Source organism: Sceloporus undulatus, chromosome 4 (assembly GCF_019175285.1).
Source record: "Sceloporus undulatus isolate JIND9_A2432 ecotype Alabama chromosome 4, SceUnd_v1.1, whole genome shotgun sequence".
Lineage (NCBI taxonomy): Eukaryota > Metazoa > Chordata > Lepidosauria > Squamata > Phrynosomatidae > Sceloporus > Sceloporus undulatus.
Genome location: NC_056525.1, coordinates 150339223 through 150366023, shown reverse-complemented (window position 1 = coordinate 150366023; position 26801 = coordinate 150339223). Strand labels below are relative to the sequence as shown.

Genomic DNA, 26801 nt, shown 5'->3' with positions numbered 1-26801 from the left:
CAGTTGAAGTGAAATAACTGCACTATAATAGTGTAGTGTGATGCTGTCCCTTAAAATGACAACTGCTGATAGCTTCCAAATTGTAATTCAGGGATGACAAAAATAAGTAGAATGCATTTACCTTTTCCCTTCTACCTAAGGGCAAACAAAAGACTAGAGGGAAGAACCTAACAGGAGGCTAACTGCACTAACATTCCCCCAATTACAGATGCTAGAATAAAAAAAAGCTACATGCCATCATATTTCAGTGACTATGGCCCGGTACACACAGGTGGCGAAACATTGCCCCTCTTTGGTACGCAACAGCATCCACATGTGGCAAAGGAGCCGCTCTAGGCAGCTCCATTGACAGGCGTCTGTACACGGCACCACAACTGTGTAGCTGTGGTACCTGCTATGTGGACAGGTGCACGCATCTGTGATGTCACTAGGGCTGGGTGCATCTGGACACCCAATCCTATCGAGCCCTAATATTACTGCAATGTGCCCGTCTGTACCGGGCCTTAGTTCTGCAACCAAAGCTGGGGTTTTTAGCATCAATCTCCTTCTTATGTTTATTACCTGGAGGACCTTTGATTGGAGTTTTGGGTGACTCAATATGGTCTCTATGAATGGATTTTGGACGTGGCTTTTTTTGTTTGGATAAGTGGGGGCGGTGCTTGATGACAATGTCCATGTCTTCCATGAGCTTCAGCTGCTTCCGCCTCATGTATTCTTGCTTAATGAACTCTCGCCTTGCTTTTTCATCTTCCTTTTTCTGACGTTCTTCCTCAGACTTCCTCCTTGGAAAATCAACATCACTATTAGTAAAACTTTACTTTCCTCCCACATACAAAAATATCTGTGATGCTCACAAGATACAGTTGGCCCTCCACATTTGTGGCTTTGACTTTTGCAGATTTGATTATTTGTGGGTTTGATTAATATGTTCTCTCTTGATCCTCCAGAAAATTTTGGGGGGATTTTGACCATGGAGTTTCACTGGAGGACCTAGAGAGTCCCAGAAAAAACACTTTTGTAGGCATCTGTAGGTCCTTCTATTAATATTCCTCTGCTACATACAATATATATTTTAAAATAACCAAGTTTGCAGTTAAATATAATTTCTATTATATTCATTGTAATGTATACAGCCATAGGTTGTTAATAATTATCCCAAGAATTTTAAAGCATCACCATCCAGTCATTCAAATGTGGCTTTAGAGCCTGGATTATTCACTAGCCATAGTTTAAACAAATCACAGTTCCCCATATTGAGATGCTTCCAAACATCTCTTGTGGTATGTGGAGAGAGGGTGGAGTACTTGAAACCCAAAACCTGCCACAGTTTGTGCATGTAGAGGAAAAATTATGCTTTTCTTTTATGTGTGAATCTCATTTGTATTTAGAGAAAGGGAGAGGAAAGTGCAGCCTGCAGATTACATGCAACCCCATTGACCCCTTTGTGCCCCTAAGCCACATGAAGACTCCCAAGTACTCTTAGCAGTTGTTTTTTTTTTACATTTTTGTCTGGGTGAGAAAAATTCCCCAAATGTCCTTAAACACCACAAAGAATGCCAGTGCCCCCCCCCCCCCCCAATTCCCACCCTCTCCCTCAAACCCTCTGGAAATTGACTGTATGGTTATTTGCAGGAACAATTTCAGTCAATTTTCAGCCCAAAATCAGGACAGGGAAACTGGGATCAGCACAACTGCCCACTCCTTATCTAAAGACTATGACTACTCTATGGGGACAAACATTCACCTGTACCACATATACTCATCTATAAGTAAACCACATATATAAGTCAAGGGCAGGTTTTGAGACCAAAATTACAGATTTTGGTATGACCTGTGAATACGCTGAGGGCATGTCAGAAAGAATGTAAAGGGTGAAGCAAAAGAAAACAGTGCCAGAGAACTTACAAAATCCACTGGCATAACTGTTTGTGCTCATCCTAAAGACTGGATGGATGAGAAAGTAGAGGGGCATCAGTGCTTCCAGGACATATTATACTTTTGCCTTTCACTAGGGTATGGTTCCTTTTTAAATAAGAGTTAAGGTACAGTACTTACATCGACCCATGGATAAGTGGTCTCAGTTATTTTGGGCTAATTTTCTGACTAAAATTACGAGACTTATACATGAGTATGTACAGTAATCAGAAATACATGATGTCCATGTTTCTTCCTATGTGCATGAGAAAATTTGCTCAGAATATTGTTCAGAATTTTATTACTAGTCAACTAGGCTAAAAGTGAAAATGAAATGGTTTTCAGAAAAAATTGTTTATGACAAACATTACTTCTGTGGTGTAATAGTTAAGACTGTGATGGATAAAATCTAAGTCAGCTATCTCTCAGAGACTATCACCACCAGTTGATCTTACTTTGTTTCTTCTTTCTTAGTTTCTAACTCTGCTTCCAACTGTTGCTTTCGAAGTAAGGTTTCTCTTTCCCTTCTCAATCGCTTCTCCAATAATGCTGCCCGCTTCACTGCCATATCATTTTCAGGCTTTTGATCATCCTGATTGCAACATTTAGGAAGGAGCAAGTCAAGTGATAGTTTAAAATAATTAGTAGACATCATACACAGTAGGTTATGTGAACAATACTAATTAACATTCACATTCTAGGTGAAATAGGTGTCCCAATGCAAAAGACTACTATTAAGCAAATGAAGAACAGCTGGGAGGTTATTCACACCTCAGGATTTTGTTCAGGAATTTTTTGTTTGTGCATAAATACAGAGGGTTTTTTTAATGTAGAGAAAACTTTTTGTGGGGTATTTTGTGGGGAAAGCAGTATTTTTGCTCAATGTATTTTGTGCTAAATACACTGATCTCTATACAAAAATATTCCTTTTGGCATAGAAAAGACCACCCTCTTCAAAACCATGATGAATATATTTTAGCAAATTATATAAATTTGCAGGAAATTTGGAAATATACCATTTTCTTTGTAGAAAACAAAGTATGGGAAAGAAAATATGTTTTCTGTACAAAGTGCATTAGTTTTCATAGAATCATAGAGTTGGAAGAGACCACAAGGGCCATCCAGTCCAATCCTCTGCCATGCAGGGAATCTCAATCAAATCATCCCTGACAGATGGCCATCCAGCCTCTGTTTAAAGACCTCCAAAGAAGGAGACTCCACTACACTCCGAGGGAGTGTGTTCCACTGTCAAACAGCCCTTACTGTCAGGAAGTTCCTCCTAATGTTGAGGTGGAATCTCTTTTCCTGTAGCTTGCATCCATTGTTCCAGGTTCTGTTCTCTGGAGCAGCAGAAATCAATCTTACTCCCTCCTCCTCAATATGACATCCTTTCAAATATTTAAACAAGGCTTTTCGCTTTAAATATTTTAATACGCATGAATATTTATTAATATAAAAATTTCATTTAATATTAATTCAAAGATTTAATTTAAAATATATTAACGTATTATTGTTTTAATATTTTAATATTGATTATGTGCAGAAACACAAACCTTTCTCCCAGAAGTTTTCTACACAGAAAAAATGCATGTATTTTGAACAAAATTAAGTTCCCCAAAATTATCAACATACATGTACTGCTCAAAAAGTCTACATAACTTTTCATTTTCTCATAGAGTGAGAGAGAAAAAAGCTTAATATTTGTTCTTGCATATGAGAATGAAATAAATGAAGATTTGTGACCATAACCCTAGTGTAGCCACTAAAAAGGGTGGTTGGGCTCAAAATAACACATCAAAAGAACTGGTCCAAATCTATATAGGGAAAATTAAGATATGCAAGTCTAGTTTTTCAAATTATATTACTGAGGTATAGTAATCTGCCACACTAGATCTTGTGTGGAATCAAGAGATTCCCTAAGTAGGCAGAGTATGCCTGTACCATACCAGACTGCAATCTTTCAAAACTATGTGGTTTATTCATCATATTACAGAGCAAAAAGACTACAGTTGGCCCTTCTTATATGTGGATTTTTTATACATGGATTCAAGCATCCACGGTTTGAAAATGTTCAAAAAAGTATACATTTCAAATATCAAACTTTGATTTTCCATTTTTATAAGAAACAACATTTTGCTATGTCATTATATTTAATGGGACTTGAGTATACACAGATTTTATTATCCACGGGGGATCTTGGAACCAAACTCCAGCGTATAACAAGGGTCCACTGTATAATCTTATTTTGCAGAAGAAATTAATTTATTAATTGCCTAGCATTAGGAGCAGTTGTTCTATATTGCCTATATACACATACACCACAGACATCCCACAAAAAAGCTGTAGTGGCTGAGGATGTATCCACACTGCAGAAATAAAGCAGTTTGATACCACATAGTACTATCTGTGACCATAATCTGTACATCAGCAACTAAGTACTAAGATCAATACTATTTTGATCCAGAAAAGGTAGCAACTAAAGTACTGGGGAAGGGGTGCATATTTGTATTTTGTAAAAAACCAGTCTCTCCCACATTTCTCCCTTTTTTTTCAAAACTCCCAAATGTGCAACATTTCTGGGTAAAAAAAAATCTACCGAAGAGACTTCGGCAATGTCCAAAGTCTAACTGTACTTTTCAGAGGGGCTAACTGGATTCTACTTGGGTTTTTTAAAAATTTGTTTAGAAATATCTCATGATGCACTTCTTTACTCACCTTAAAAAAGAATCCACAACACAATTTTTGGTCATCCTCTAACTGTTCTTTGTCACTCTCACCCTCTGATTTCTCTACTGTCTCTTCTGATTTCTCAGGTGGCTTCAAATCTGTGAGGGAAACCTCAATGAGGTTAACTGATTTAGGGGGAGGCACTGGCAACGCTGGTGGATTCAGAAGCTCTTCACTAGGAGTAAGGCATACAGTCTCAGTAATGGGCTGCGAGAGGACTTCAGACACAGTAGATTCCCAGGGCTTGACCTGCCGCGCCTCTGGTTTTTGCTCAACCAACTCCTTGGTCGCTTTCTTTCCACCTTCTCTTTCAGTTGCTTCTTCTTTGTCAGGAGCTTCTTCTGTCATACTTTTAACCTCCTTTGAAAGGTTACGTTCAGCATCATCTCCAAAATAAACAAATGATCTTGTCTGAATGGATGCCTGACTTGGAGAAAATCGTCTCAGACGAGGAAGACTATCCACTGATCGTGGTGCAGTCAAAGTCCGATTCAAAGGTGTTATTTTCAGATCATTCGGTCTAGGAGTCCTTTGTGTTTTAGTAGGGAGAGATGAATTCTTTCTAGAAGATGTCTGTGGAGATTGGTGGGAAGGTCGAGGCGATTCCACAGAAAATGGGGGAATGGGAGGAGACGATCCAGTAAACTTCAAGGAAGACTTGAGTTCCCGAATTTGTTTCTGAGGAGAAGGCTGAGGTGGTGAAATAACCCAGGCCTGCTGTTCCCTCATCTGCATGAGCATCTCTTGCTGAAGGGACAGCCGTTGCATTTCTTGCTGAAGGAAATGCAGAGACGAATTGAGTTTCTCAATAGATTTTGTATATTCCAAAAGGTCACCTTCGTTTACATTTTCTTCTGGTGGACTTGCCAAATTACATTGCTTTTCTGTATCCCCTGTAGTATTCGGGGACTTCAGCCATTTAACCTGGGGTTTTTCACTGCTTGTTTTTATCATCTCTGCAGTCCTGTTTAGTTGTTCACCAGGTTTTTGAACTTCTTTCTCTTTCAAATTTGTGCTGTCAGTAAACACTTTCTCATCCTCTGCTCCAGCTGCCTCCTCTCTGAGTGGTGAAATTCCATCACTTTTCTTTTTCACAACATTAAGGAATGCTGTTCTTCCCATTTTTTGCCTCTGCTTAGTGAAAGCAGCCTCAACCTTCTTCTTCTGGGCTTCAATTGCTCGCCTCTTTTCTTCCAGCTTCATCTTTAGCTGCACCATTTCAGAGGCCAGCAACTGTGTTGTATCTCTCCCCTGAGGAACAGGAGACTCCTCCGGTATTTGAGCCCAAGAAACCATGTGAGGAATGTTCAATTCAGAGCCTTCTGGGGTTGTTTTCTGAGAACTGCTACCACTACTTCTGCTGTCTGTATGATTTAGCTTCTTAAATTTCTGTTCTGCAAAGTTGGTCATTTTAACTCCTGAACTTGAAGATGCACTGCTACCCGCTTGCGATTTGGTGCTAACTGAGCTTGGACAAGGACTCAGTTGCTCCTTCTGGTTGGTACCTCTACTATCGTATTCGTGTAGAAATCGAGACGACTCTTCCATATCTGAATCTAAGCTTACAGTATAATCCCTCAAAGTAGAATCCTCATCCATAGTCTCTGGAATGTCCGAAGGGACGTGGATTCCAGTATCCACTTCTGTATTGTCAGTCACAGGACTAAGGGCACCTTTAGTATCTGCAATAATATCTGGACTATTCTGATTGGGTTTTACATTTGAGTTTAGGATGCTCATCTCCTTATTGTGAAGGAAAAACCCATTTGTAATTTGCTCTGGCTGAGTAACACTGGGAGAGTTCTCATTATCATGGATAATCTGCAAAGCTTGCTCAATGCTTGGTGCTTCAATCTGATTTCCAAATTCATCGGTAACCAACCTGTTTTGCAGTGCTCCATTTGGTAGTCTGTATGGATTAATTTGGTTGGCATTCCTCTGATTGCTATTGTCCTCTAGATCACCACAAAATTCAACATCCTTTTCTTCTTCAATATCTTCACTTTCATCTTCACCATTCACAGGCTTGAAAGACATGTTCTTTCTAATATGTCTTGGCATACGGTTAGCATTTTGTGCAAGACCTTCATTACTGAGAGATCTAGTAATTCCTCTGTTTGGAGTTTTTATATGGATGCTGTCCTCTTTATCAAAGGAAATGTCAAACGAAACTCCATGCACCGAAGACCTAAACAGGAATTTAAAAAAACAGCAACTGAGAAAAGCTTTAAACCCAATTCCCAATTTAAAATTAAAATATCCCAATATTTTGGAAATGAGTCATAGTATTGTTAGCAATAGAAACTTTCCTGTTATAGCATAAATGCTGTCTTTACATTCTAGAGCTTTAAAATGTAGTAAAAACAATATCTTATATTAAAGAATAATAATATCTTACAGGCTGAGTCCCTTATCCAAAATGCTTAGGACCAAAAGTGTTTTGGACTTTTTTGATTTTGGAATACTTGTATTTGTATGGACATACATAATGAGATAGCTTGGAGATGTAACCCAAGTCTAAATACAAAAATCACTTATGCTTCCTATATAAATTATATACATAGCTTAAAGGTAATTTCATACAACCATTAGAAAGCAAAGGTATCACTTTCTCAGCCACTCATGAAAACATTTTGGATTCTGCAGTATTTTGGAATTCAGATAAGAGACACTTTACCTGTGTTACCCTTTTCTTAACCATTAAGGTATAAATCCTATTCTCCATTTAGCACAAAATTAGCTCTGCACCAATTTTTGTCCATTTGAAGTTCTCGTGCATCTTCCTACCTAGTCTCTTTTTGATATTACTAAGGGCACAGAGACAGACCATCATCATTTTTTTGTCCTTGTCCTGAATGGGCAAATACATTTATCATCTTTTATTACAGTTCCTGAATGACCACTGGTTTTCCTCATGTGAAAAACATTTGCAGAAGAGACTTCACTTAACACACTGTACTCAGAGTTAACCAACATGGTAATATTTCAACAACCGTACATATGATAATCTAATGACTGAGACCTGATAGGACCCTATGCTAAACGTCTTGCAAGCAAAACACTCAACCCACCCCTCAACTCCCAGTTCTTGTGACATTTATAGGGTTTTTGGTAATCCTCCCTGTTTTTTCTGGGAAATTGATAAATAGAACATGTAAACACAGAAGCAGGCAGTTTTTTTCCATATAAAGTGAGCCACAAGGGCATACCTTCAAATGATGAAGAACCTCCATGCATCTGACCATCAAATCTACAGAATAAAATTGTTCAAACAGTGATTGTGGTGCTAAGCTACATGCCAGAAGTGTGTGAATGAGTTTTGGACTTTCATGCTACCATGCATAAAATGGGTACTGTAAACCAGAATATTTACCTGTAAACATATATGCAAGTAAGATCTACCAACCTGCCCATCTTTCACAAAAAGGAGTATACTGGCCTTGCAAAGGTCTATGCCTATACTTGGCATATGCCAGGTGCTATGGAGCAGCATTGGCCCAACAGAGGACTTTAGATAGAAGTAAGACCCCAAGATTTGTTTAAATTTACTTTTTTAAGGATGTACATGTGTGTGTATGTGATATGATTGTATAGTTTTTCTTGAGGGTTTGTTTGCTAAAAATGGTCCTCCACATTCCTACTCAAAGTGGTGGCCTATGGGCCAGTGCTGATCCACAAGCTATTGACTGCCAGTCTACAGCAACTTTTCATGAAAGAAAAAAAAAAGTTGTAGCCAGTGGGGACCCAAATGACACTGGTCCCTGGTACGTTAGGGAAAAAAGATCACAGGTCTTCCACATCAGACAGCGCTATCCTACAGGATGTGGGGTCATTTTTACCCCCTCTTAACCCACTCCAGTCCATGTTAGACTAACCTGGGAGTAAACTGGAAGCCAACTTTTGGTTTACTTCATGGATAGGGGGGGAAAAAAACATATCCTGCACCTACTGTAAAATAGTCTAGGGTAGCTGAAAATGTGGCAAAACTGTGCTCCACAACCTCTAGGATATAAGGGGCATTTTAAAGTAAAATAATTTTGAAAAATAAAATTGACACAGACATCTAAACACAGAGATCCCTTTCACTTTAGAAATTCTGTGCTTGTTTGAAAGAGTATTACAAGCCCAAAGGCTTTGCACTGGGCTTTTCCACCATGTTGTCTGTTGAAATCCATGAATTCTAGTATAGAAAAACAACTCTGTCAAGCTCTAGTTATTACATGCATGTTCAGGCTGCATGTCAACTTCCAGGATACTCAAACTAGGAGACACTCCTCTTGCAGACAAAGAAATATTGAATTATGCATGCCTATTTTAAGGCCCCAACTGATAACAGGCTTACCTTTTTTCCTTGGGCCATGTCCCTACATATCCATCCATATAAGACATTGATGAAGATCTTCTAATGCTGCCTATTAGAAATCAACACAGAATGCAATGTAATAGACAATACTTCTTTTTTCCTTTCAAGTATTTTTATTAAAGGAATTAACTATTTTTTAAACAAAGAAATGGATTTCCACTATTGATGGCAATTAAGGCTGACTATTTAAATGTGTAGGATATGCCTTTTTGTCTACATTTCATAGAAAACTAACAAAGTAACAGTTCTATTTAGATAACATTTTAATAAAGCAAAATTAAATTATCACTGACTGACATGAAATAATTTAGGAGCTCTTCTACCAAACATATTTGAGGGTACTTACATTTTGGAGACAATTGTCCAAAATTAAAAAAACAAAACATTTCCTTGTTTAAAATTAGCATTGAAAAAAATGGCCTAGAGCTAGAGATCTTGTGTACTGCAAAAGAAGGACTTTTACATATCACACCCCTATCATTCGTAAGAAGAAAGCCTTTAAATTTCAATTGGGCACATACCTCCCATTTTACTTGAAACCTATCATTAACTTGTTGCCCTGTCCCCAACCCAACATTTTATGCTAACAATGAAGAAACAGTGTAGTTCAGTAAAGAGACTGACCTACCCAGAATGGGAGAACCATGTTTAATGCATACTTGCTCATGCTAGGTAATACCTTCAGCGTTACCTAACTCACTGGGTTGCCGTATGAGGTCATGGGGGTGGGAGAGAGAAGAGGAGCCTGGTTTTTTAGAGGGGGGAATAATAAAAAAATAAATAATATATTCCAAGGTCAAATTTGATCATTCTAAGTGTAGCATTGCGTTAAAATAATTGGGAACTCTAGAAAAAAACCAAAGGTTAGTGGTTTGGGGTGTGTGAGAGCAAGTGTCCTTCCATTGAAGGCATAAGAAATACCCTTAGAAAATCCAGCCATATTTCAATAAGCCAAAAAACCAAGCTTTTACTTTTACGCTCGTACCTGGAACAGAGGAATAAGGCTGTTGATGTGCATGGCTGGCAGAAGGAATTTGCTGAGATGGTGCAAAGGTTGGGCCCTCCATGCTGAAAAAGAACAACTTGCAGACCTGAGCACTTTAATAAACAAACTCAAGTGAAAGCATTAACAAATGAATAAGTGAACTTAAAATTATTATTTATCAGGATTTCAGATCTAGAATTGTAATTTTAATTGAGTTGTACCTTGTGAAAGGGCATTCAGTAATACTATACAAGAGGTCCTTGATATCCACTGGGGTTTCTTTCCAGGACGCCTTGTAGATACCAAAATCCATGGATGCTCAAGTCCCATTAAATACAGTGGCATAGTGAAATAGTGTCCCTTATATAACATAACAAATCAAGGTTTGTTTTTTGTAATTCATATATTTTTAAAAATATTTTCAAGCTGTGGGTGGTGGGATCGATGGATAAAAAAATTGTGCACATGGAGGGATGACTTTATTAATATTATATAATACAAGTTATTTTTGCCTTCAATTCAGTCATTGAACTGAATATAATTTCATAATTTAAGTAATTTGTCTGGGAAATATGAAAGGAGTTACTATTTGCATGAGGGTATCACACTTTCTTATATAAACACCACATAGACTATGAAATTTAAAGACTTCTCTAAATCAGTTATAAATCAAGACTATTAATCATGCAATGGTTTAAAGTTATGAATTCTATTGAACAGGATTTTTAAAAACAAGCACTTACCAAAGATATTTGGGGCTAGTAGTGTTAGGGTCAACTAAGTGTAGCATTCATTTGAAGAAGAGAAATTATAGGGGAAAACAAAGTTCTCCTTCAGATTCTCACAATGTCAGCTGGCCTTTTAAAGAGGTTAAAGAATGCTGTCAGAAAGGCCCATCAGACATGGTGGTTTGTGCATGGCCCCTTGTATCCCAGACAAATATTATGAGTGTCTTTACTCAGATAATGTATAAAGGCTAATTGACTTCCCTACTGAATAGAGTGACAGATACTTAAACAAGACATTTGATTCCACAGGCTTTATTAATTCCATGAGTAAATCTATTTGCTGGCTTAGTGAGGAAATGAGACCGAACAAAGAACTATTATAGGTAGTGTTTCTAATGCAGTCACAGTCCCTTCACTCTTATTTAGAAGAATATTGATTTAAAATCGGAAGAAGGTACTTTAGCACAATTTCTGTATATATTCGACTATAAATCGACCTCATGTAAAAGTCAAGTTTGGGGGCAAAAATTATGGCTTTTGATATGACCTGTGGATAAGTCGATTGTAAAACTTAGGAGCATATAGCAAAGGATCAAAAGGATGAAGCAAACCAAAACAATGTCAAAGAACCTACAAAATTCCAGCCACAATGTTTGTGCTCACTCTTATCGCTGGATGGATAAGGGAACAGAGAGGGTTGCTGCTTCCAGGACAGATTATACTCTTGCCTTTCACCAGCGGATGATTCCTCCTTTTAAATAAGTGTTAAGATACAATACTTACATTGACCCATGGATATGTCGACTCAGGTTTTTTGGGTCATTTTTTTGACCTAAATTTCTACACTTATACATGAGTATATACAGTAAGCTACACTGCAATGCTGTTCGTATTAGCCTGAGGGCAGTAAGTAGACTGAAATTTACAGCTAGATTTCTGGGTAACTGCAATGGATTAGCTTGTGTCTTTAAGCCCCAACAGGGTAACGAATTTTAAATTGAAATTAAGAACTTCAATTCACAGATCCACCCTGTAGATTTGTATTTACACATGCAACTTCTCCTGCTACATGGCTTATTAGGTTCAATATGCAATTGGCTCTTCCACCTGAGCCAACATCTGACTATAGATCTGGGGGATCTTGGCCTTCTAATGAAGAATGAAATAGATTCTGCGAGCCTCAAATCTGCCTTACCTAGCTTTCAGGCTCTGTATTGAGGGTTTACAAGGTCATTAGAGGGTCAGTTAACCCCCCCCCCCCCATGGGTATTAGTCTGTACTCTCAAATACAAGAGATATCTAGGTAGCATGACCTAGCTGTCTACCAGAGTAACAGACCTGGGGATATCTACCAGAGTAACAGACTTTCTGGGAGAGCTCTAGCTGGAGATCTTACACTAAGCATGAGGTTGGGAGGATCCCTTCCTAGTCTATGCTTCTGTACATATTGTGGCATATGTTTTCACTAGAGGCTGGCAAACTTACTTCTTTGGAGCACTGCTCTGAGAGTCCTCCAGGTCAGTGGTCATGCTACCTAGTTGACTCAGGGAGTTGTACTCCTAAAAGTAATTTTTGCTAACTCTAGTGATTACATATGATATTTATAAGCAAGAGTCCACTTTGACAGTTATTATTAGGTGTAACAGGATCCTTTGTTAATTTTCATTTATCAAGAGTGCGGACACGTATAAAAAATATTTTGGGCTACTTGCCCAAAATATTAAGAGTAAGGAAATTAACACAAAAAATGAGAAAAATTTGTAAGTACTGTATTACTGTTTTTCCTCATTTGTAAATGAAAACATTTGGTATCTTCAGAGCTAAGACTGATCACTCTCTCTTCACTTTTCAAAAAAGGAGTTAAGATATATCTCTTTAATTTGGCTTTTAAAACTGTGAATAGCAATTTAATCTTGATTTAGTATGTTTCAATGTATTTATTGTTTTTGTTTTAATTATTCTCTATCACCCTGGTGACCTTTGCAGAAAGGCAATAAATAAATAAATAAATAAATAAATAGGTCTATTTTGGTACATTGTCTGGTACTGTCTTTTTTCTTTTCTCTGCAATACATAACTGGCAAGATGGTCAGTCTTTAGGTAGGTGAGGCCAGCTTCCCGGCCTCTTCAATTCTTAGGATGCATGGGCATAGATAGCATGAAAAAATGGAGGAGTGCACTGCAAGATACACTTTCTTTATGTGATCTTGTCCTTCAACACTTGGGAAATGGGACTGGGTGGATTAAGTGGCCCTTCTTTAAAAATAATTTTCTATTATTGTTATATAGTATCTCTTTTAAAAAAGTAAGTTGAATTAAAAAAACACTAATACGATAAAATGAAAATGACAACTGCAAAAAACAACAGGCAGGAAATACATAAAATAGTGCACAACAACCAGATTAACATAAAAACTAGCTTAAAGAATCCAAAATGTGGCACACATGCTTCTAGCCAAGTTATTTTTTTTTAAGGAGAGAATATTAAACCAAAAACCACTTATTGTTTTGCTTATTATTTGCGTATTATTATTATATTTATGTATATCCTACTTTCTCCCCAAAACTGAGACTCAAAGCGTCTTGCAGATTAGTTACAAACTACATTTTAAAAAAGTTAATTACCTGGCTATCAGCTCAGAATCACGTGCACCTTCAGGATATTGTCTTCTATTGGCATTTGTAGCAGAAAGAAAAGAGCCTTCTTTTGTAGGTTCAGCTGAAACAAAGGTTTTAGAATGTATAAATTGCAGGAAAATAAAGCTGTCCAAATAAAAGCCAAAACACAAACAAATCTTCAACTGGTCCAGCATGTGGCAGCCATAATACTCTTGGAAACAGGGCTGTGTGAAAATATTACTCACATTTAAGAACATATGCACTGGTTACTTCTAGGTGTGATTTGAAGAACTGTTTTTTCTCTCTATTACTTATAGAGCCCTTGGTAGATATGTAGTATATCCTCCCTATCTACCTAGGCTCTTTTGATTGCCAAGTGAAAGGCTTTTTTTTAATTTTCTCAGATATTTTAGAAAATCTGTTGTGTTCTTTTCATATAATTTTATCCCTGTTGTTGGGTTTATTTATTTAAAATAACTGCTGTCCAGAAGATTGAGATATACTAGGCTAAGGCTATTTTAATATCATTCTATTGGCATAATATCAAACAACAAAAATAAATACCTTGAGGATGAACTACAACTCGAGGCTGGACAAACGAAGGCTTCACTACTTCAAACCACCAGAAGAGTTCTGCCATGAACACCAAATAATTGCTCTGTAAATGATAGTTTCATTTGGATTAAAATACAGATTATAAAAAAAAAAGTTTGCCGGGCTTTAAGTGAGAACAAGTCATAAAGCATTAAAGCAGTTTGACACCACTGTTGAAATCCATGGTAAAAGAAGTGATCACTGGTACAAAGGGTGACATGACAGATAACATTGGCTAGGCTAGAGCCCAAGCAGAAGATACAGTGATAGTAAGCAAGAGTGAGTGATGATATCAGTTTTGAGGCAGAGGTGGAAGACTGAAATCCTGGATGTGCAAAATGGGAGGCCACAAGGTACAACAGACCAAACATTTAAATCCAGATCCTCTTTCTCATTTTAGAACTGCAAAGATGGTACACTTTAAACCAGTATTCAGGGCTTGTGGGTTCCTTTTGAAAAATGAATAAAATACTTCAGGATACTGGTTGAAATACAAGAACAGCTATTGTGTATATGAACTCGCTTATATTCACAAAACAGATAAACTGGATATGACATCTTTCCCCCATTTTGCCACAAGATGGCAATAAAGGAAAAAATAAAGCATTCATTTTCAGGCGCCACATAAAACCTACCCAGTAATTTTACACATGCACGTGCACACTATTAAAGAGTATAATTGTGAAACCCTTCCCTAACATTTATCATTTTATTTTTCTAAATTTAAAAGGAAATATAAGATGGAATATTAGTGAGGAATCTTGACTCAATTTATCATAGGTGTTAAGAGGCAGCCTGTACCCAGTGAGATGTATATGCACAGAGGCTTATGCACACTCTCCCCCATGAATCTCAATACACAAGTCTTCTTGCGTTTCATCTATCATTGCAATTTAGTAATGAAGAGAAGAGAAAGGAAATCATATCTTGTTGATCACAGATGTCTTTGTCTTCTTTGGGCTTCCTTTGAACAAAGGCTGCCAGGATTTTCAGAAATAGCTGTATGCTGCTCCTCAAAGCACTGGGATGGGAACACAGCAACCACACGCTACACCCCCAACCCGGTAAAAAAATGAGCAACGAAACACGGCTCCTATCTGCCACTACAGGGGCGCCATAAGCGCTATGGTGCGGCCTTATGATGCCCCTTGTGCACAGTGCTGTTTGGGTGCTGCGCATGAGCAACATCATCATGGTCGGGCGCACGCCAAGATGGCCCCCGGGTGCCAGCACAAGGGCTTTGAGCATGTAAATGCTCAGCCCTCACCAAACCCTAGTTTGGGTCCAGGCAATCTGTACACCCTCAAAGTTCGTAGAGCAGGAGCTGAGGCCAAGGCACAGTTCAGAAGACACAAAGAAAAATTACCAGAGGCCAAAGTGAAACAAGAAGACTGTATCTGACTGTCTATCTTAGCTATTAACAAACTTTTTTTTGAAACTGTCCAGTTGTGTTCTTCACAAAATTAAAAAGGAATTTCAATCATGGTATAAAATAAATATGTTTGTTGGTGCCAACATTTGTTCTAAACATGGGGAAAGCTTTCTGAATATATAAAAAGTAGAAAACTTTACCTAATTATAAACATCCCAAAATTTAGAAGTATTAATATGCACACATCAAATCCAGGCTAATTATTTGAGATATGTAATAACTGAATTGTGAATTATTTAATAATCTCAGCATCATATATTCTTGGCCCATTTCTTAATGAATGTAATCTTGAGGATAATAAGCCAACATGTAACTGGCCTTTTGCCAATGTATTTGGCTCCTCTGTCCCACCTTTTGTAATATACTTGACTTTGCTATAGAAGTCTCTAATAAACCGTATTTCATCCAAACTAAGAAACTATGGTTACCAGCTTTGGGACAAGTCAGGATCCTAAAACAACTTGGAATTATGATTTAGGAACCTAGCTTATTCAGAAGCTGGTAACTACAGCTTCCCAGCACAAATAAAACAGAAAACTATGACTGAATAAAAACATCCTGGGTCAACAACAGATTGCGCAAAGGGAATAGTGAAGGGATCATAAATGTAGAGCCCTGGTGGCACAGTGATTAAATGCCTGTACTGCAGCCACTCACTCATAAAACAGAAGGTTGTGAGTTCAATACCAGCCAGGGGCTCAGGCTCAACTCAGGCTTGCATCCTTCTGAGGTCGCTAAAACGAGTATCCAGTTGGGGGCAATAAGCTTACACTTTGTAAACTGCTTAGGGAGTGCTTAAGTGCACTGCTAAGTGATATAGAAATGTACTTGCTATTGCTATGTAGGCAAGCGAATGACAGATGTGCATACTATCACCAAAAGGTTACCTCTCAACTTATTAAGCTGAGAGATCATCTGAACATAGTCATTGTCTGCCCACAGCTGAAAACAAGCTTCATGTTGCCATAGTGATCAAATACAAGTTGCAAACTGTACTGGAAGACGGAAAATATTGGCATTTGTATTCAGCACAACAACAAGTAAAACAAATAGATGCATACTGAAATGTTTTCCATTTGAGAGAGAAAAGTGGTGAGATTACATCAGCATTTTTAAAGGCCAAAGAAACATTGCACAGAATTCTTGCACGTAACAGAAGATGGGATCCCCACTACAGTTGAAGCTCATACAAGAGATCTGTATCCACCCAGTGAAATGTATCACTTGGTGTGTCCATTTTTTTAAAAATTGCAACCCTCTCACATCATATATCAAGCTGCTTTTGCCATTATATTCAGTTTTAAAATTAAGTTGTAATGTGCCATTGAGGAGATGGGGCCCATTTGAGAAAAACAAGTTTAAAGCACCCTTAAGTTTACAGAACCAGTTTCACAGTTGTTTCAATCCTGGCCACAGTATTTTTCTCATCCACCCACTGGTTTATTATAAGTTATTATTTATATGTTACATTTTTTACCATATTTCAGAATGCAGCAATTTAACACTAGGTGGCAAGCTTGAGATTTGTTTCACTTTGCAAATGGTGTCTGACCTTGATTTATTTTTCTCCCACTTCCCTTTTTTCAATAGGGTAACCATTCACACAGGCATGGGTAAATTACAGCCCTCCAGAGGTTGCTAGATTACAGCTCTCAGCAGTTATGGAGGATGCAGAGAGCTGAAGTTCAGAACAACCAGAGGGCCATGCTTTGCTCTTCTATGGATTAACATAATATCAACACACACACATACAAACACAGACAGTCACACTAGTAGAATGAAAGTATATATTTTTTCCTTCTCTTCCAATACTGAAAGCTAAAGTAATAATTTTAATATTTCATGCAAAAGATTAAGCACTACATCATGCTCCAGGCTTGTACATATGTACTTGGCTACAGAGACTGAGTGTACTGTGATCCCATACTGTTCCTATCTGGCTGGTTGTTTTCAGAACCACACACTTGGAAACTGATGAAGTATCCTCTGGCGTTTTTGCTATTGTGTGCCACAGGGATCTATGTTATCCTTAACATAGTGCTTAAACCTCCTAAGTCAGTAAAATACTGGGAAATGGCCAAACAACTGAAGTCCTAAAATCCAGGCAAGAAGTGATGTAGTCCTCCTTACCAAATGGCAGGTCAACACAGATGTCAAGTTTATTAAGTGGTTACATACACACTATAATTAATCTTCTGTTTTGCTTTACGACTAGACTAACTTTACCTTTTATATTAATTAAGTCACATTCATATCCTGTGTACTTCCCTTCCTCTCCCTCCCTTCTCCCTGCCACTCCCCTCATAAAAACACTCTTGGAATCCAGTAATTTTTAAAAATACTTTGGCTGACTTGGAAAGTAATGTTTAGTCCAGCCTTTCCTGGATGGTGTTGCATTTTGCATGAAATAATCATCAACTTTCAGGGACTGAATGTTCATATTCCACCTCAGTTGCAATGGTAGCAAACATAACACCATCTTTCCCTTTTAAACAAAGAACATGGGCCCTATGCACCTCATTTACAAGAAGAATCCACTTCTGGGAGGCCTTCAGGGGCTCAATTTCGCTTTGTCAAAAAGGTGCACCCAGGTCCCTTATTCCACACACACCATCACAGCAAATTAAATCATGGGCCCCAGATGATCTTCCACATCCCCTGCCAGAATGAACAACTGAGGAACATGGGCATTCAACTGATCTTGGAGACAAAACAGAATGAGTTTACTCCTGGTAAAGTTTCTCCCATTAAACCTGGTCTTCTTCTCATGTTATTCCAGGAAGCCTTAAGTGTGAAGAGGCATACATATCAGAAGGGCCATTTTAGAAGTATCATGTGCATCTTGAGAGAATATATGTGGATTAAGTGCTTCTTTTTCCATAATATTTTGGATCCATAAATTATAAGCAAGCATAATACTTGAGTGAGACACACACACAAGCCTAAAATAACCAAGAATTTTGCGGTGTTGTAAAAACTGCACCACGTTTATCATGGCATTTGCATTTGTAGACCCCACTCCACAGAGTTCATGAAAACCTATTCCATAATAAAATATAGTAAAGCTTTAAAATGCCACAAAATTCTTTCTTGTTTTTCCACAATAGACTATTATAGCTATCTTCCTGAAAATCCTTACAATGATTCTGGGGGCCTCTCCTATCCTTGTTATCTCAGATACAGAGGCATGCCTCCAGGTGCCAACAGATTTTCACCACTCATTAAATAAGGTCAGGAAGACCATCTCAAGAGACTTGTTTTTGAAAGAGAAACATGGGAAATATGCCATAGTATGTGCAATTTCCTTCCGTAAACAAACGTATTTGATTAGCCTGCCAGAAATCAGTACATTTATTTTCAAAGGACAAACACTGTTTTATTGACCCAAGCCTTAGTGTGAAAGCAGCTATAGCAGGAGTTATGTATATTTTACTAGATAAACCAGATTTAAAAAAACATATACCAGTGGCCTTGTCTCACAGTAAGTGAAGCATAAGTTAGTGTACCTGACTGCATCTCAATTCTGGCTGACCGACTTTCAAGAAAAGTGCATAAAGACTGGAATTCCTTCAACATTAATATTTTAGAAGAATCTGATGCACAGCAGATAGAGGAGGTCAGACTATTCTGCAGGCCCCAGTCACATGGATGTTCCTCTGACCAGCTGTGAATTTGTCAGAGAACTCCTAGAACAGTCTTAAGTAGGACAATGTGTCACAAAGAAGCAGTTAGAAAATGATCCAGTTTCTTCTTTTCTTTGCTGATTCCCTTTGAAAGCAATTAAATCTCAATGGCTAAACATGACCTACTTCACAGTGTATAATGGAGAACTGCAGATATCAGAAAAAATTACACACACACGTGAATGAATATATAAATCTAATTAAAGACTGTGTTCAGACCTGCTTAAGAATGAACTAAACTTGCAACCTACTGAACAAGAGAATACAGTGTGTTCTTCCAGGGGCCTGATTTACAGGTCCAGACATACCAAGGAAGAGGGGATAATGAAATTTATTTATATATATTTATTGGTTTCACTTATATACTACTTTTTACCCCCCTCTGAGGAGCACAAAATAAAACATGTGGTCCTTCTTTCTAGTTTTATTCATTGAGGCAGGCTAAACTGGGAGATGGTAGATAGTTCCAGCCCTGGACTTTCGGTGGGGTTTCCAGAGGTCCGAGGCCGGAAGGACGTTCATGAGGGCTGCAGTTGTGCCCCTGCGGGTCGCAGCCGTGGTGACAAGGGGCCCAGGGAGAGCTCGAGAGGGCCTGGGGAGCACCATCCCAGGGGCAGGAGCACCACCACGACATGAGGAGAGCCCAGGTGAGCCCAAGGAACATCCACACAGGCCCAAAGAGCACCCACATGGAGCGGAGAAGCCCCCATGGGGCAGAACAGCGCCTGCATGGGGAGTGGGGAGATGACTAGGTGTCACAAACAAACACACACACACCCCTTCTGGGTCACTTGTATATTCAAAGGGTGCGGAATGCAGCCTCCAAAGATATCCCCAAAGCCCTTTGGCTGCTCTAAAACCTTCAAGATATTTCCCCAGCTAATCTGTTGTCCCAAAACTGCCTCCGACACCCTAAAATTGTACAAAAATATACTGGTCTCCTTATTTTAGTCCTTCCCACAATCTTACACACACACACACACACACACACACAACTGAATAAGAATTGGAAGCAATGTGGTGCAAATACAAGTTCGCTAGCAATGTGCTAGTCCACCTTGTCTCCCCCACACAGTTGCCCATGCCTACTCACAATCCACATTTTCCAACTTGATATGATAAAAAGACAGATCAAACAAATCAAGCCTGAACTCTCCTTAGAAGCCAAGATGAATAAACTCAGGTTGCTATACTTTGGACATACCTTGAGAAGACATGACTAACTAGAAAAGGCAATATGGTAGAAGGCTTCAGAAAAAAAGGAAGTCCAAACTACAGATGGAGAGACTCAATCAACAAAGACATGCTTTGGCTTGAGTCTGCAAGACCTGAGTAAGGTTGTTGATGATAGGGTGACTAGGAGGTCTCCCATTCATAGGGGCACCATAAGTCAAAGTCCATGTGACAGCAGTTAACAACAACCTCTCAAAGGGGAATCTGTCCTTATTAAAGCTGCTGAGTTTCAGGGATGGGTGGGGAAGAAACCCCCTTATTTTACCTGGCAACCATAATTGAACATGGTGACTTAACCCTCTCCTTCCAGCCAAATAATCAGATATGCAGAAAGAAGAGGACAGAGAACAGAAAGAAATCCTTGCTAATGTAATTTTGAATTAGAGCACATACAGCACACACGCCCCATATGTGGGCTTGCCATCTGTGGCTTTAAACTTATGTGGACGGCAAGCCCTGGAACGGATACTACAAAGGGCCCACTCTACTTTAAAAATCCAGTTTTAATGGCAGCCTATTTTTGAGTGGGCTTGTTATTGGCTGAACAGTCACTCTTTGTGAACCCTGGCTAAACCCATACAAAGCTGCACGTAGGACACACAGGTATAGAACCACTACTGATGTTCTTGATGATGTGGTCTTGTTGATATGCAGTCTAAATATTGTAAGCATGAATTCTTCCAAATAAATCATCTCCTACCTTGGTTTTGCACTGAACAGATAACTAGGGCCAAACCAGCTTGTCCTGTTTCAATTTTTCATGTCCATGCAAAATATTTAGGAAAAGGGAAATGAGGTAATTGGTATTGTATTTAAGGTGCAACTAATTTTTGATTGCCTTTTAGAAAGATGGTATAAACCACAAATGAGCAGCTAGCAATCATTGAACAGAAATTACCCTGGGTACTGATGATGCTCACTGAACCAAGCCCAAGTGCCAAAGACAGAAATCATATGCTCTGCAGTCTGCATAAACTGCAGATATGATGTAAACCAGCTCCCTGCTAAGAAGTGGTACATTCCTTAGAGGAAGAGCAGTAAAACAAAACAAAGTGAAGACAGCTATAGTCGATCAATGTAGTCTGGACAAGCAGCATAAGAAGCAGAGCTTAATCAATATCCCTAAGCTATAAAAGAAAGTCACATCCCTATATGTGTACTGAAATACATTCTTTTCACTGATTCAGTGAAACACCCAGAGGTCCTGTCTTTTTGCTTCTCTTTACAGAGCCCATACTCCAGAAATAAAATGTTTTAGCTAACTATATCATTTTGCTGGTCTTAACCACAGACCAGAACAACACAAAAACCAACCTTTTCAATTACTGCTGTTTGGTTTTGCAACAAAAGCGAAAAAATATAAAAATGAAGGAGCAGGCCCATTTGACTGCACCCAGAAGATATTCCAGAAAACTTGCTAAGTCCCCTGACAGAAATTTTATCCTGTTAGAGAACTGTTGACTTTCACACATGCTTAGCAGATCAGCTAAGTACTTTCTTGTCAATTTTTTGACAACCCCTTCTGTGTAGCATTTAAATCTAAGTTAATTATTTCTGTCAAGAATTCAATCCACAATTGCTTTTTCACAGTGTTCCAAGAACTCTGCTTAACTCTGGTTTGGAAAAAGAAAACTCTTGAAATCAAGCAATAAGGCACCTTCAACCAAATTCTATTCACATTTATATCCTAAAATTCATAAAACAACCTGAGCAAAATCCATCAGCATAGCATTGTGTTCTGTCTCAGATCTACCAGTTTTTAAATTGTATACACTTTCCTTTTAGTAAGGAAAAAGGGTAAAGATGTTAATTTGAGCAAAGTAAAGTCCTCCAAGTTATTTTTTAATATTGTCTGCAGTATTGCTTATGCAATATTGTTTACACGCACGCACATACACACGCATCCTAGTTCTGCTCACTTTTACTAAGTTTCAGGGAAGAGATGCCAATTAAAACTTGTCTACTTTAAAAACAATTCTAATACTTCTTCAAAGCAGCCACCCTCATTCAGAGAAGGCGACTCATGCACTGGAACACATTAAAAAGGTGGACTGGTTTTCTGGCTTGGGTTTATATAATGTACCTAAAACATATGAGGCAGTGGGAAGGGAAAAACAAACAGAATTCTGTGAACTATACAGACAGGCCTGGCTCACAGAAAATGCCAGAATATTATTTTACATACAGCCACCCTCAACCATTCATCATTTTCTCCCCAAGCATGGCCAAATGGGAGATCAGAAGAATTCATTTCTGTTTTCAACTAAATGAGGTTCTTGAACAAGTAGTGGTTATGGCTTTGTATATGGAGAACTCCATGGAGAACCTGCAAGAATGCACACACTGACCTACAAGTCCATCATCCCCGATCAGAGCATTCTCTGAAGATGCCAGTCACAGAAGCTGATGAAACATTAGGAATAAACTCTTCCAGAACACAGCCACATAGCCCAAAACTCCCTCAAAAAAACTATGAATTCTGCATGTGAAAGCCTTTGACTTTAAACTAGAGCAATTGTACTCAAGCTTTTTACCCTTGGGACCCACTCTCTTTACGTCTACATGTGGACGTTGTTCCCCCACCCCTCAATGTAGTGTATGAATAAAAATATTTTGTTTATTTTGTGCATATTTTTATCCAAACATTCATGTATATTCATATTTTAATATTTTATAAAGAAATAACTTTGTTAAAATCAGAACAGTTTTATTTAAATAAATGCAGTATTTAACTCAACATATGTGTAAATTTTACACATAAAAAGTTTGGGAAGAGGAGGTCTTGTATCTCCTTAATATAAGGAAATAGTTTCAGTTAAACTGTGGGGAAAATACACACTGGTTCTGGAGATTAGGGTTCAGTTTCTAACTTGGCTGTGAAACTGACTGGGTGACTTCAGGAAAGCCATATGCTCTTGGCCTCACGGGAAGGCAATGGCAAACCGCCTCTGAACAAATCTTGGCAAGAAAACCCCATGATAGGTTCACCTTTGAATCATCATAAGTCAGAAGCAACTTGAAGGCACACAACTACAACCACAACTACAAAGAACTGTGGTAGCTTAGCTGTGAAATAAATTTATTTAAAAAACTAACAACATCAAGGATTTTCAAAGCAGAAGAGATATTCATGTAAAACAATGTATGAACAACCTGTTACTTATGAACATACAAAGAGCTCTTTTAGTGAAGACTACAGAAGGGAGTTCAGTAAGGACTGTTGGTCTTGAAAGGCTTTGCACTCTTATAAAACATTCCCAGGTAAACTCATTCAATCACATTTCAAACCTTGAATTTCCACCTGATCAGAAAAAGTCCTTCAAATATCTATGTAGCAAAGGGGTGGGCAAAGTGCAGCGGGTGGGCCACATGCAACCTACCAGATGTAAACACCCCTCGCCTAGCCAATGGAGTTGCCTCTGCAAAAATTTACAGATTTTCGCTACTTGAAATAGTTAGCATCGTTTGCCACACCTTGGTGTAAACAATCCTCTGCTTACAGCTGCAACCAAGACAATCCCATACCTTCCCAACCCTGGCCTTAGTTCCTGCTTACCTTCCTCACTGGCCATCCGCTTTCAGTTCCCAGCAGCAATCTTGTTGGTCCCTCCAAATGCTGCCACCCCTCCTTGCAACCTCTTTTGCTTGAATCCCAGTTTTAAATCCTCTGTGCGCTCAACTCTCTTTGACAGAAATCTTGTTGGTATTTCCAAACATTCCCACCCCTCCTTCCCAAAAAGATAATAGCCAGATTAAAAAAAAATGTTTTTAAAGTGTGACCCCTGAGTACTGCCACATGCCTGAATGTGGCCCCTTAGTCTCACTGCAATTGCCTACTCCTGGTGTAGTAACAGCAACAAAAACTAATCTTGATGGGACAAAAGCACCTGGACTGAAACTTCATGTCAAATATAACCCTTTTTATAAACAACTTCAATTAAATGTTCAATTACCTTCAACTTCCTAGAAACAACTTCAATTAAAGCAGAGGTGGACAACTTTGGTGGGGCTTGGGCCACACCGGGTTCAGTTACGGAAACACACACACACACACACACACACACACACAGAGAGAGAGAGAGAGAGAGAGAGAGAGAGAGAGAGAGAGAGCTAGGTTTTTGGGGCAGGGTTGACTTTGAGTTTTTTACTGAATATTTTAAAGATATGTATTCAGGTCCCCCCCCTCCAGTTAAGTAAAATAATCCAGTAATGAGAAAACATTCCTGGAATGGGGAGAGGGATGAGGTGGCTCCATTAGGGGTAAGAGGGTGCGAAAAAAAATCTTTGCAGCCTGCCTGATGTACATAGTCACACTTCACCCACCTCTGAATTAACCCTATCACAGGAAAACATGAAAGAAAGAAGCTCAGAAATGAACACCCAAACTCAAAATATCAAGCATGAAAAAGAAGTCAACAGATACTTCATCGTATTCATCAAGAAAGCTAAAACACAAGCATCTATAGTCTTCCCAAGCACATACATATACAAATATATGCCTTTCAAAGAAGTCAGAGCAATGTATTTATTTAGATGCAACCATGCCTGCATATTCTTGAATGTCTTTGTACAAAAAGGTAATAGCAGTATTATGAAAATCAAGGTAAAGTTAATCATTTTACTGCAGAACTTTCCAGGTCTCAGTAGAAAAATCAAAGCAAGTCCTATCAGAATGTTTCGTGGAAGGGGAACATGCGACCTGCAGCCATAGTGCTGATGACTGAAACTCAGCAGATTTGCACATGGTTAAGATGATGTCTGTGCAGCTGAACTTTCTACTTTCACTCCTGAACAGAGTGCCTTATTGAAGCATTATATACTTTTGAAATTTGGGAAGGCATAACCATCAGTTTGTGACACTTCATCTGAAGAGGCTTAAAAAAAAAAAAGACCCAATATACCATTGTATATCCTGAATTCAGAAAAAGCACTGGATTAGAGCCACTGTGAGTAGCTGCTGATTTAAAATGTGACTCTATTCTTCTCTACAGGGACAAAACCATGTCTGTAAGGATTTGGCCTTTCTGTCAAAAAGAAAGGTTGGAATACTGCAAGAGGAAAAGCACAGCAGCAACGGATGAGATGACCTAATTATGCAGAAAGCTGGTTATAGACTAAACCCATTGGATATGCTGACATCATGAATAAAAATGCTACACTGAAGGTAAAAATTGCATGAATTAATAGTGTAAAGATATTTAATTTAAGGATAGATTTTTCTTTACTATATATGCTGGTGAGGGGGGATTTGGTAGGGAGGAGTCGAGTCTTTTCCTCATTTCTCTAAAATGATAAAATATTACAATCACAAAAGTATAAAAGGAAACTATGGATATAAGGACTGGCCTATACTCTCATCTGACAGATACACTGGGAATGGGAACTGTGTAGCTCACAGAATATGTGGCTCACCAAGGCATCCTGTATCGCTCATTAAAAATGGGCAGCCATGGCCCCTGGAAGCTTCTGGTGTGCAGCTGGATATACAGTGGCTATTTTGAGCCTCCTAAGTCTGTTTCTGGTTCAAATGAAACTGTAATCAAAAGGGGGGGGGTTGTCTATGCTTGCTAATTTTGGAGGTTGGTGGCAGATGAGGGCTCCAGATTCTTAGCAGCTGTCCACTCCTGATCTAACCCAACATTATTTAATTACTGAATATCATTCTTTTTTTCTGGACATGAGCTCCAACACAGGTTACCACAAGGTCAAAACAAGAAAGAGTTAAAAACCTGATAACAAAAAGGATACAACACAGTTAAAGAAGATGTCATATTAAAACACCATTAATTTAAAAAGTAAAACAAAATCATTTTAAAACATTAGAATAAAGATAAAATACAGCAAGCTGCCCATAAAATGATGTTTCTGCAAAAACAAATCATCAAATGCCTGTTTCAACAAATGGATCTGTTTCCTGTTAACCTGTGGACAATGAAGAGGTGAGATGCTGAACTGGAGTGTTCCTGAAGGCATGGCATGTGCTTCACAACTGACCTATGGCCCATGTCAAAACTTTTCTACAGACCTGATGTCAACTCTCTATAAACAAAACATGCAACCAGTTCTCAAATTCAGAAATACCAAACGCCCAAGCACTGACCTCCCTTTACTCTCTCATCCAGCCAGCCTTTAGGGTGAGTACAAACAGTTACGGCTGCTGGAATTTTTTAAAGTTCTTTGGCACTGTTTTCCTTTTCTTCATCCCTTAGATGCTTTGTTACATGCCCCTAGGTTTTACTCGACTTATCCACAGGCCATATAAAAATCCCTAATTTTGGCCCCCAAACAGGCCAGGTTATAGCTGATTATATATGGTAATTCCCTTGGATTGTTCTATTTACTCTTCTTTCTTAGAGTCAAACATTGTACCAGGCATCTATTTTGTTTCTGCTTTTAGTAACATATACCCTTCTTACAAGCCCATATATTAGGGTACCATTATATAGTGGGCCCTTGGTATCTGTTGAGATTTGGTTTCAGGACCTCCCACGGATACCAAAATCCATGGATGCTCAAGTCCTAT

The 26801-nt window shown here is 38.5% G+C and overlaps 1 protein-coding gene across 4 annotated transcripts in view; it reads right to left on the bottom strand.

Annotated features, from left to right (window-relative positions):
- Window positions 1-26801, bottom strand: part of CAMSAP2 (calmodulin regulated spectrin associated protein family member 2) — a 104212-nt gene that overhangs the window by 11019 nt on the left and 66392 nt on the right. For all 4 annotated transcript variants that reach the window (XM_042465156.1, XM_042465158.1, XM_042465157.1 and 1 more), the window contains 7 exons: window positions 13901-13994; window positions 13343-13436; window positions 9990-10072; window positions 8984-9053; window positions 4630-6829; window positions 2370-2506; window positions 562-782 (listed from right to left, as the gene is read on the bottom strand). In XM_042465156.1, the coding sequence (XP_042321090.1) occupies window positions 562-782; window positions 2370-2506; window positions 4630-6829; window positions 8984-9053; window positions 9990-10072; window positions 13343-13436; window positions 13901-13994 (2899 nt within the window). The remainder of the gene's footprint in view (window positions 1-561; window positions 783-2369; window positions 2507-4629; window positions 6830-8983; window positions 9054-9989; window positions 10073-13342; window positions 13437-13900; window positions 13995-26801) is intronic.